Source organism: Macaca mulatta, chromosome 18, assembly GCF_049350105.2.
Source record: "Macaca mulatta isolate MMU2019108-1 chromosome 18, T2T-MMU8v2.0, whole genome shotgun sequence".
Classification (NCBI taxonomy): domain Eukaryota; kingdom Metazoa; phylum Chordata; class Mammalia; order Primates; family Cercopithecidae; genus Macaca; species Macaca mulatta.
Window position 1 is genome coordinate 43,057,493 of NC_133423.1, and position 13,008 is coordinate 43,070,500.

The 13,008-nt window shown below is 36.2% G+C and overlaps 1 protein-coding gene across 12 annotated transcripts in view; it reads left to right on the top strand.

The window, feature by feature from the left end:
- DYM (dymeclin) overlaps positions 1-13,008 on the top strand; it is a 402,507-nt gene that overhangs the window by 172,398 nt on the left and 217,101 nt on the right. For all 12 annotated transcript variants that reach the window (XM_077975471.1, XM_077975473.1, XM_028837927.2 and 9 more), the window contains 2 exons: positions 105-283; positions 8,803-8,928. In XM_077975471.1, the coding sequence (XP_077831597.1) occupies positions 105-283; positions 8,803-8,928 (305 nt within the window). The remainder of the gene's footprint in view (positions 1-104; positions 284-8,802; positions 8,929-13,008) is intronic.

Genomic DNA, 13,008 nt, shown 5'->3' on the forward strand with positions numbered 1-13,008 from the left:
CCATAAAATTAATGGGAATTGAGTTGTACACATTACTTTAACAATATTTTCATTTATATAAAGCACAGCTAGAAATTACTGATGTGCTGTTTTCTGTATTCCAGATAGCAGTCCTTTCCCCTCATCAATTCCACATGCCTTCCAGATCAACTTTAATAGTTTGTACACAGCTCTTTGTGAACAGCAGACATCTGATCAAGCAACTCTCCTCTTGTATACCTTGCTTCATCAAAATAGTAATATTAGAACATACATGTTGGCTCGCACAGACATGGAAAATCTTGTAAGTATCATACTAAACATTCCATGTGTTTGTATTTTATAATATTTTGAAGAAAAACTTCTTTTCCCAAGAGGGCAAGTTTATTTGCCTGGTTGCCATAAAGGTGATGATCAAGAAATTGATAGGGAGGTGTCAGCAGACACAGACAGAGGGTAGGATCTTCTCCAGCATAAGACACAGCTCGTGTGGAGGGGGCCTCCCACAGCAGGACACAGCAACGTCCCTGGCTGACTTGACGCGCCTCCTTGTCCTTACCAGGATTCAGCCTGTTCAAGTCTTCCAAAAACCCTCTGCAATTCTCAAGGAGATTTTTAAATCATCTCAGTCCCTTCCATCTGCTAAGTGCCCGCCCACCAACTTCATGTTACTCATCACAGTTGCAGAATATTCCTGATGAGAATGCTGAAAGGAAAGTGATGTTTCAACTCAGCTGCTCAAATGTCCCATCCCCTCTGGCAGGCTTAGGCTTTAGGACTGTCTGAACTCACTCCCTGGAGTCTTATAGTCATTTTAAGGTACTTTTGTCAGATATCCCTTAAATTACACTATCCATCACTACATGAGTGAAATTAGTTCTCAAATTTTTGTTCATAGACAAAAACTCCTGTAAGCAATAATCGATTTCCTTTATGACTAATGTGCAAACATCAGTGTTTCTATGAGGGGGAGAGTAAGCTACCTCACCAAGGTGTTAATGTTGTTTGAAATACATAGTGTGTAGATAACTATGGACCCTAATATACTCGTAAAAATGTGAACATTCCCCAAATAGCCAGTAGCTGCCTGACAGCAATGAAATGTTCCCTCTGCACCACTTTTTACAGATTGATAGCAGGATTCTCCCAGTATTTGGTTACCATTTTTTCAGTGTTCAATATAAAATACTGCATAAATAGTGAAGGAACACGGAATACCAGAATTCATTGAACATACTCTGCATCCAATTGACACTAAGAATGAAACATGTGATGAAAGAGTGTCTCCACCTTAGGTCTAGGTGGGAAACATTGCTTAAATAGCAAAGTGAGTATGAAAGTATACTGCTTATATGAGTAAAATCCTGTAAAGAGAAGGTTTGTTTCCTGATAGGTGTGGATAGGCATAGAGACAATTCTGAGGATGATGTATTCTAAGGGAAATATTGGCAATAAGCAGGAAACCTGTGACGTCACCTGTTTCAGAAAGTTGTATGGTAAGGATGCGGGTATATAAGATGGTGCAGAGAGCAGCTGTCTGTGTTTGATGACATACCCGGTGAAAGGTTAAAAGGTTTTGTGTTATAGTTATTTTGGAGGGTGGTGTTTGTTTATTTGTTCTGGTTTTGTTGGATAATTTCTTTATGCTCCATCTGTCCTTTTACCTTTCTTCTATAATGAATATGTTGAGGCTTTGATGAGAAAATATGTTATCAGTAGGAAATTTACTGTGCTGATCTGATTTTGTTATGGTTATCAATTATTTTATTCTGCAGTCTTTGGCATTAAGAAGGTAATGTCTGACGGATTACAGTGTTTCTAAGAAATACGTAATTGTGTGTAAATCCCATCAGGCTGGAGGCAGACCTGCCTCTGTTCAGCAACAGGTGTTGGCTGGCTGGGATTCTTTCTGTTGATGGTCTGACTCACTACCGTTTGACTTGTTTTAACTCAAAACAAGTTAATTAATCTGGTTTAACTTCTTATGGTACATTTTTAATTTTTATCTATTAGAATAACAATACAATGACTCTTGCATTTTCTTTTTGTGTCTCTGAATAGTGTCTAGGGCGAATCCAAGTGCCTGAATGTTAAAAACAGGGCTTAAGAGGCATACTTTTTAGAAAAACTCATTATAGACATGAACACAATTTTTATATTTTATCACAAGCAAATGTTTAACAAGAAAAGTAGCTAGACTTTTAAGATAGTCATGATTCTTTTAGTTGTAACAGACCCATTTATGCCTAGCGTAAGCAAAAAGAAATATATCTGTACAAATGAAAAATTTGTGCATTTTTTTTTGGCTTCAGTCATAGCTGGTTCTAGGGGCTAAATGTTATCCAGGCTCGGCCTCTCCATCTTTTGCCTCTGCCTTTTATAGCTTTGGCCTTATTCTCAGGCACACACTTTCCAAGTGGGGAGACAGGTGGCCACCAGCAGCTCTCGACATATCATAAGCTAAAAAGAGGAAAGATTACACAACTACTTCAGAAATATTTCATGAAGGGCTCCAATGGTCTCTTCTTGGGTTGTGTATCCACTTATTTGACCAATGATTACGGAAGGAGGCGCAGTTAATGCTAAGCCACCATAGCCACAAAGGTAAAGGGAATTTCCTTAAGGAAGGGATCTTGGACAAATAATATATAGTCACTTCGACACTATATTGCTTGTAATTTCCTTAATCAGGGCATTATGAGCTAGTCACTCTTTTAATTTCTGTTTGTGTTAGTCCAGCAGAGATTCGGCTGGCCTTTTCCTTAGGCCTCCAGCAGTCTTCTGCTTTTGGGTCAAGCCTTGAGCCTGCACAATATTGCAGACATGCAGCTCCTGTCATTTTGATACTTACTCATTTGAAACTTCACTGAAGAGACACTTAGAAAATGAGATTAAGATTTACAATGATATGCAGTCTAGGATTTATCATGAATTATAAAAGAAATGACATAGGATCTTTACATCTTGTTTTAGATGGACTAATAGTCCTTTATTTTCTGAGTGTGGTTTTTATATAAACATCAAAAAGGAAATTTTTTTTTAGCCCTTTTCTTTTCCTTTTCGTGCTAAGTTTCTTGAAAGCCACATTATTTGCCTTTACTTCTTGTGCACTTTTCTACCTGTTGTGATCTAACATTTGTTTCTACAACTTCCTCATCAGCAGCTCCTGATTGTTAGTAAATCTTTGGTCATGTTTCATTTTCTTATTTGACTGCATTGCTGCATATGACACTGTTCATTTCTTTATTCTTTAAACCGCTGAATACCTATGTGTTAGTCAGTTCAGGCTTAGTCAGTTCAGAATTTATTCAGGCCTGACTGCTTTAACAAACATACCATAGACTGGTGCTTAAACAACAGAAAGTTATTTCTCACAGTTCTGTAGGCTGAGATTTCCAAGACAGAGATGTTAGCCCCCTTGGTGTCTGGTGCAGACCTGCTTATTGGTTTGTCAAGAGTCATCTACTTGCTGTGTCCTCACATGGCAGTGAGCAGAGGCAGGGAAGAAGCAAGCTTTCTCCTCTCTCTTCTTCTAAGGGTACTAATCCCATCATGAGTGCTCCACACCTGTTACCTAATCTCCTCGCAAGAGCCCCACCTCTTAATAGGTCCCATTGGGGGTTAGGGTTTTAACATATGAATTTTGGGGGCCCAAACTTGTAGTTCATATATCTACAAACATATACCTTGGCTTTCTGATCATTTTACTCTGCTGGTTTTTCCACCTCTATGCCTACTGCTTTTCTCTCTCCTTTATGTGTTATTTTTTTCTTGTCCTTAAATGTGTCCTGCTGCAGGGTTCTGTCCTTCTTTTTGTTTTTTCCCTGTACTTCTCCCTAAAACATCTAAGCAAATTCAGTTGTCATTTATATGTTGCCAGTGTATATGTTCCCATTTATATGTGCCATATATGTTCTGTTTTTGCAGCCCTGGTTGCCCATATCTCATATCCATGTATCCAGCTGCCCCAGACATTTCCCAGTGGCTGTCTCATAAACACCTTAAACCAAACATGTAAAAATTGGGTTCATTATTTTCCCTGCTCTTCCTTCTCTTACTCCTGTATTCTGTATCACAGTGAGCCATCCACAGAGTTAGCAAAAGCTTTGACTCTCCTGTTTTATTCCCCCATATCCAACCAAATCTTTTTTATTTTCTCTCCTTATTATCTTTGGAATATATTAGTGTTCTTTTTCCTCATTGCCATTCCTTTGGTTTAAGCGGCCTTCATCTCTTACTAAAACTATTGCAACATCTTTAACTGGTTTTCCTGCTTTCTGTCTTGCTATTCTTTAATATTATTTTCTATCCTGTTTCCAGAGTGAGTATATTAGAGTCAAATCTGATCATGTCACTTCTCTGCTTTTAAAGCCCTTTCATGGCTCCACAGTGTCCTCAGGTTTAAAGCTCTTACTCTTAATGTGGCTAACAAGACATTTTATAATTTTGCCACAGCTTCCATTTTGGGTCTCATCTGTTTGCCATTATGTCCTTTTTATTCTTTATTTAATCATAATGAATTAATTTAATTTCTCTCAATCTGACCTATCTCGTAACTAAGTTTAGACTTGGTTTTCTCTAGAATACTTCTCCTTGAAATTTTCTCCCTTTTCCTCTTCTCAGACAACTCTTAGTAGTTTTTCAGATCTCAGTTTAAATAGTTCTTTCAGAATTAAAGTTATGTTATGAAAGTAATTATATACCATATCCAAGTGGGATTTATCCGAGGAATGTAAGCTTGATTGGACATCTGAAAGTCAGTTATTGTGATACATCATATCAAGAGTGAAAAACAAAAATCATATGATTATTTAAATAGATCCAGAAAAAGGCATTTGACAAAATCATCACTTTTTAATGAAATAAAAATATTTAACAAACTAGGAATAGAAGAGAACATCCTCAGATTAATAAAGGGCTTCTATGAAAACCCTACAGCTCACATCGTACTTAATGGTAAAAGACCATGTTGTCTTTCTCCCTAAGATCAGCCACAAAACAAGGATGTCTGCTTTTGCCATTTCATTCAACATTTTACTGGAGATTCTAGCCTGGGCATTTGATTAAGAGAAAGAAATGAAACACATCTAGATTGGAAAGCAAGGTGTAAAATTATCTGTATTTGCAGATGACATTATCTTATATATAGAAAATCCTAAGGAATCCACTGAAAAACTCTTAGAATTAATAGATGAGTTCAGCAAAGTTGCAGGATACTGGATCAGTATAAAACGTCAATATGCAAAAAATTGTATTTTTATATATGAGAAATCCCAAAATGAAGTTAAGAAAATAGTTCTGTTCATAATAGCATCAGAAATTTAACAAGAGAAGTACAAAACTTACACTCTGAAAACTACAAAATATTATTGAAAGAAATGGGAAAACATATATTCATTGATTGCAACATAAAAAAATAGAGATAGGGTCTTGCTGTGTTGCCCAGGCTGGTCTTAAACTTCCGACCTCAAGCGATCCTCCCACATTGGCCTCCTAAAGTGCTGGGATTACAGGCGTGAGCCACCATACCCAGCCCTGATCACAGTACTTAACATCGTTAAGATGGCAGTATTCCCCAGAGACTGACGTACACGTTGAGCACAATACGTATTAGAATCCTAGTTGACTTCTTTATAGAGATTGACAAGATTGTTTAAAAATCCATATAAAATTATAAAGGACCAAGAATAGCCAAAACAATCCTGAAAAAAAAACAAATTTGGAGGACTCATACTTTCTAATTTCAAAACTTATTATAAAGCAACACTAATCAATACAGTGTGGTACTGGCACAAGGATAGATGTAATACATCAATGGAGTTGAACTGAGAATCTAGAAATAAACCCATATACATATCATCAACTGATTTTCAGCCAGGGTGCCAAGACCAATGTGGAAAGAATAGGTTTTTTCAACAAATGGTACTGGTGCAATTGTGTAGTCACTTGCGAAAGGATAAAGTTGGGCTTTTGCTTCACCCCATATACAAAATTAATTCAAAATGGGTCAAAGGCCTAAAAGAGCTAAAACTATAAACCTCTTAGAAGAAAATGGGGGTAAATCTTTATGACCTTGGATTTGGCAAATGACTGTTAGATGTAACAACAAAAGCATGAGCAACAAAAGAAAAAATAGGTAAATTGAACTGCATCAAAATAAAAACGTTTGTGCTTCAAAGGACCATCAAGAAAGTGAAAAGACAGCCTACAGAATATGAGAAGACATTTGCAAATCACTTATCTGGTAAGGAACTGTATCTATAATATATAAAGAACTTTTTAAACCCAATAGTAAAAGGACAACCCAATTGCAAAATGGATGAAAGATCTGAGTAAGCATTTCTGCAAGGAAGATATACAAATAGCTAGTAATACACATATGAAAAAAACAAACTTGACATTATTAGTCATCAGGTAAGTGTAAATCAAAACCACAGCAAAATACCACTTTACTCCCACTATGATGCCTAGAATAAAATGTTAGTTAATAAGAAGTGAGGATGTGGGGAAATCTAATCTCTCATACACTGTTGGTGGAAATGTAAAATGGTGCAATGGCTTTGAAACAGTCTGGCAGTTCCTGAAACAATTAAATAGTTACCATATGATCCAGCAATTCCAAGGCTAGATATATACCCAAGAGAAATGAGTATACGTCTTCAGGAAAACTTGTAAAGGAATGTTATAGAAGCATTGCTCATAATAGCAAGAATGTGGAAACAGTTCAAATGTTAGTAAACAGAAGAATGGATAAATGAAATGTGATATGTTTATGCAATGAGATATTATTTGACATAGAAAGGAATGAGACTCTGATACATGCTGCAACATGGATGAACCTTGGTAACATGTTCAGTGAAATAAGGTAGTCACAAAAATCTACGTAGTCTATGATTCTATTCATACAGACGTCCAAAATAGGGAAATCTATAGAGACAGAAAGTGGTTCCTTTGGGCAGGCTACATAGGGGACTGGAGGAGGTGATAGTTAAAGGGTATGGGGTTTCTTTTTGAGGTAATGAAATTTTTTAAGTTGCCTGTGGTGATGGTTACACATATTTGTTAACATACGGCAAACCATTGAATTATGTACTTTGAATGGATTGTGTCTCAATACAGATATTTAAAAGAATGAAGTACTATTCTGACATAGTCTCATTGGACCCGTTACTTACTCTTACATTATTATTTCTTTGAATATACCATTTGCTTGTGTATCTTGTCTGGTAAAGCACAGAGTCTCAATATTTTCAGTACTCTGGTGATATTAGGTACTGTAGGTAAGATGTGCTTTCTACAGGTGTAGCCAAAAAAAAAAAAAAAAAGAACATGGCATAAAATATAGTCATATGTTGCTTAATGTGGGGAGTCATTCTGAGAAATTTGTTTTATTAGGTGATTTTGTCATTGTGCAAGTATCATAGAGTGTACTTATACAAATCTAGATCGTATAGCCTAACTACACACCTAAGCTTTATGGTGTAACCTATGGCTCCTAGACCATAAACCTGTACATCATGTAACCATACTAAATACTGCAGGCATTTGTAACACAATGGCATTTGTGTATCTAAACATAGAAAGGGTACAGTAAAAATATGGTGGTGTAATCTTATGAGACTATACAACCACAGACTCTTACATGTGATCTGCCATTAATGGAAATGTTATGTGGCGTATTGAAAACTCCAGAATCAGAATTAACAAATGTTGAGTTAAATGACCGTAAAATGTAACTGTGCTTACTAGGTAATGTAGAATGTGAGTACAATGTATTATGTTTGACACAATGTCAGAAGAAACTCCAAAGACAAGAATGCCTGGGAAAAGAGAAAGAGCAATGACTACTTGGTAACTGGTACACTTCGTTCCTGGAATTTAATAGTGCTCATGCACTGAACTTCATAATTTAGAGGAAGTTTTAGCTACAACTTATAAAAGAACAAAACACACCAGTGCCACATTTTAAAACCTTCCTGCAATAGGTGTGCCTGTCAAAAACACGTATGCCCCAGTGTGTGGCATACCAGCCTGTGCTTTAGGGACTTGTATGTGTAAACAATTTACTCATTACATGTATTGTCTGATTTAGATGATAGATTTTTTTTTTTTTGGCCTATTTTCTAGCATTCAGTGGATAGTGTTCATGGTTGTTTCCTACGAGACATGCTGTATAGTCTGCCCATCTTTAATAAATAATTTCAGTAACCTCCTTACTTTAGGAAAGAAGGAACAAATAGAAGGTGTCAATGATTTGAAATAAGCACAATTGTAAACGGCATTTTGAAATGAAATGTTTGGATAGATACACTGAAGAGCAGATCTTAATACATATGTTGAGAAAATGCACCTTGGGTTCCAAGAGTATGTTTAATTATGTATTTATTTAAAATATATTTCTTGAAATATATTTTTTACTTACTAGCTTTAAAAAAGTGATGCTAAGCACATAAAACGTTAACTTGTGAGCAGCTGTGCTCTCCCCACTACTGCTACTTTTTGGTTAAGTTGGGAGAAGGCAATGTGACTTCTTAAAATCTTCCAAACAAACCTCGAGCCTAAATGGTCCTTGCAGATCCAACCTTTATGTTGATTGGACCTTAAGAGACCTTCACAGAGTTAGTGATGATTTTCTCCACTGGCATCTTAATAGCTAAGATACATTTGGAAAATACATTCAGTCAGAAGGGGGTTTATATGGTTTTTTCCTCTAATGAACAATACAGCTATGATATTAAAGCAGAGTACAAAAGTGTAAAGATTTAAAACATTTGGATTTATAATGAAGTACTGAAATAGTCAATTATAATTTTTATTCTCTAGGTTTTACCTATTCTTGAGATTCTGTATCATGTTGAAGAAAGGAATTCACACCATGTGTATATGGCCCTTATAATATTGTTGATCCTTACGGAAGATGATGGCTTCAACAGATCCATTCATGAAGTGGTAAGTTACCATGACTTGGATTAGAGTTAGAGTTACAGAACACACATGTCCCTGCATAAGATTTTCTACAGTCTTTACATTTCTTTCTGGTAGATTTTCCTGTGAGAACCTGCATTAGAAATGTTATGTCTTTCTTCAGATTTTTGAAGCGGTGCTTTTTTTTGTTTTTCCAGAATGACTATTAACCACTATTAAAAACTCTCTCGGCCGGGCGCGGTGGCTCAAGCCTGTAATCCCAGCACTTTGGGAGGCCGAGACGGGCGGATCACGAGGTCAGGAGATCGAGACCATCCTGGCTAACACAATGAAACCCCGTCTCCACTAAAAATACAAAAAAATTAGCCGGGCGTGGTGGCGGCGCCTGTAGTCCCAGCTACTCGGGAGGCTGAGGCAGGAGAATGGCGGGAACCCGGGAGGCGGAGCTTGCAGTGAGCCGAGATCGCGCCACTGCACTCCAGCCTGGGCGACAGAGCGAGACTCCGCCTCAAAAAAAAAAAAAAAAAAAACAAAAAAAAAAAAAAAAAACAAAACAAAAACTCTCTCAAAATGGTTCTTTGGTAATTGATACAAATGATTTTGCTGCTACTGGGTTCATTTTTCTTCACTATTTCATTTCCACTTTTTCATTGTGGCAGAAATTGTCAAACAGGTTTGCTTCATGCATGCAGAATTAGAGAAGAAAAAGGGACCAAAATGGGAGAAGTTTGAGAAATCCATTGTTTTACATGTATTTTTTAAAGAACATAACATAATTTAACTCTTTAAATTTTGGTCCTGTTGGAGAGTTTTATTCCCAAACTGGTTTTATCTTCTTTCTTTGGCATTTTTTAATTTTATTTTTTGCATCAGAGTAATACACATAAATAGTTTTAAAACTTACATGGAAGTACAAGGTTTTAATGAAAAATAACAGACCCATGTTCACCCTGTTTCTGATTCCCGCTCCTCTAAGGGAAATGCTTTCAGTTCTGTCCATGTTTCTAAATAACATGCTTATATTGTGATTTCTTGATTTCAGTTGTAGATATTAACTATTATCTCCCTAAGATGGAAGATAGTCATTGATTCTTCCTGCATACCACATGTGTTCCCTCTGGGTTCCCAGCACGCTTGCCAGCACACAGACTTTTTCCTTTTTCCATCTTATTACCATTTTTGGTTAACTCAGATTTTACATTATTATTTTAGATGTTATTTTTAGTTTGACTGTGTACTGTAGGATAATTGCATTTCCTTTCTTGAACATGTTTTACCATTTCTGTAGCACATCATTGCCCTGTTTTTTATTTGTGTACTAATACACTGATTCTACCCCCGGTACTTCAACAGAACTGAAAATTTGCTCAAAATATATTCAAACTTACTGAGTTTTCTTTTTGGACTCCTGTCTTTGCTGGAGCGTCTGGTGGCTCTGGTTGATCTGTTCATCTGTAGGAGTAAGCACTAAGAAGTCGATTGGAAGTCCTGTGTGTGGGCAGGTCTGTCTTACTGTACCTTGTTGTACATAGTCTCTTTCTCTGGGACTCTGTCCCTGCAGGCCATTTTTTGGGTAGATTGTTTTTGATTCTTCCAGTCTCCTTGCTAGGGGGTCTATAGGAGAAGGGGGCAGGGCTTTTACTCTTTATAAGGGTACAGACACTTTGTTTTCTCCTCATTTTCAGTAGGGCTTTTATATTATCTTTACTGCTCTCTAATGTTCCCTTAAGTCATGTTTTTGCCTCTTACATAGTATGACCATAATTTCAACTAAGATTTAAGGAATCTTGACCATTGTGGAAGGAGTATAAAACATAGAAATTTATTTTTTGTGTGTATATTTAAGGTATACAACTTGATGTTTTGATATATTAATACATGTACACAGAGAAATGGCTACTATAGTCAAGTAAATTAGCATATCCATCATCTCACATAATTACCCCCTTTATTGTTTGTGGCAAGAGCAGTGATACTCTCCTTTAGCAAAAATCCTGAATACAGTACAATATCATTAACTGTAGTCCTCATATTCTGCACTAGATCTCTAGACTTCATCCTATAGACCTGTAACTTTGACCTATATCTCCCCATTTTCTCACATCCACCCCCGGTACCCATTGTAATATCCTCTATCTCTGTGTATTTGACTTTTTAAAAAGGTATTCCACATATATGTGAGATCATGAAGTATTTTTCTTCTCTGGTTTATTTCACTTAGAATAATCTCTTCCAGGTTTACCTATGTTGTGCCAAATGTCGGTGTCTTCTTTTTTAAGGCTGAATAATATTCCTTTGTTTATACAACCATGCACTACTTAACAATTGGGAGGCATTGTGAGAAATGTGCCCTTAGGTGATTTTATCATTATGTGAAAACTGTAGAGTGTGCTTACACAGCCAAGATAGTGTAGCCTACTACACGCCTAGGCTGTGAGGTATAGCCTGTTGCTCCTGGCCACAAACCAGTACAGCATTGTTACTGTATACTGTAAGCAGTTGTAACACAATGGTATTTGTTTAAACATAGAAAAGCTACCATAAAAATACAGTATAAAAGATTTTAAAAGGCACACCTGTATAGGGCACTTACCATGAATGGAACTTGCAGGACTGGAAGTGGCACTGATTGAGTCAATGAGTGAGTGGTGAGTAAATGTGAAGGACCAGGACATTGCTGTATGCTATTGTAGACTTTATAAACACTGGACACTTGGGCTACACTACATTTATAAAAAATATTTTTCTTTAATAATCAATTACCCTTAGCTTACTGGAACTTTGTTACTTTATAAAGTCACCACAAACACATGAATAGTGTGTTGTGCTACAATGGCTACAACATCTAGGTGATAGGAATCTAGTTATAATCATCTGGGACCTTCTTTATATATGCGGTCTGGCATTGACCAAAACATGTTATGTGGCAAATGACTACATACTACAGTTTCTTTATCCATTTGTCTGTCGACGGACTCTCTGGCTATGTCTGTGTCTTGGCTGCTCTGAATAGTGCTGCAGTGAACGAGGGAGTGCAGTTATCTTTATAGGTGGTGATTTCATTTTCCTTATGCCCAGAAGAGGAACTGTGAGATGATCCACTAGTTCTATTTTTAATTTCTTTAAGAATCTATATACTGTTTCTCACCTTGGTGGCTCCAATCTACATTTCCACCAACAGTGCAAGGGTTCTGTTTCCTGCATCCCCTCCCGTACTTGTTATCTCTTGTCTTTTTCATAATGACTATCCACACTGGTGTGATGGTTTTGATTTGCATTTCCCTGATAATTAGTGATTTTGAGCACATTTTCATATACTTGTTGACCATATTTATGTCTCGAGAAATGTCTGTTCAGGTCCTTTGCCCATTTTTTAATGGGGTTATTTGTTTTTCTGCTATTGAGTTGTGTGAGTTCTTTATGTATTTTAGATACTAGCCTTTTATCAGATATATGGTTTGCAAACATTTTATATCAATTCAGAGGCTGCTTTTTCATTTTGTTGATTATTTCCTTTGTTGTATAGACACTTTTTAGTTCAATATAGTCCCATTAATTTATTTTTACATTTGTAGCCTGACCTTTCGTTGTGAACATAGAAATTTCTTGGTTCTTGTTTTCAGTAAAATACTATGAGAAGTAATATTTTCACTGATTTACTCAACTTTTTAAATAAATTAAAAATCAATACGATTTTTAAAAACATCTTACAATTGAAGTATAATATGCATATAAAACACACAAATTTTAAAGGAAAACTAATGAAAATTACCTTCTATATTTGTGTCATTACCACCCAGATAATTATTTGCTTCTGCAGCAGCAATAACAAAATAATCAGAACAAGAAGAAGTAAGCACACAAAAAACTTTGAAGCAAACATGACAAAGATGTTAATTTTTGGCATAATTCATATGTGGGTATACTGTTTATTGTGCTATTTTCTATACTTTTCTGTATCCTTATTCTATAAATAAAACACTTTCAAATTAGCAGAGAATTTTGCTTAAAATTAAACTTCACTGACTGCCAAAACAGGGTTGGTAAGACAGGGAAAGTTCAGTTCACATTCAAGTTCAGTTCCATTGGATTTCAGGATATTTT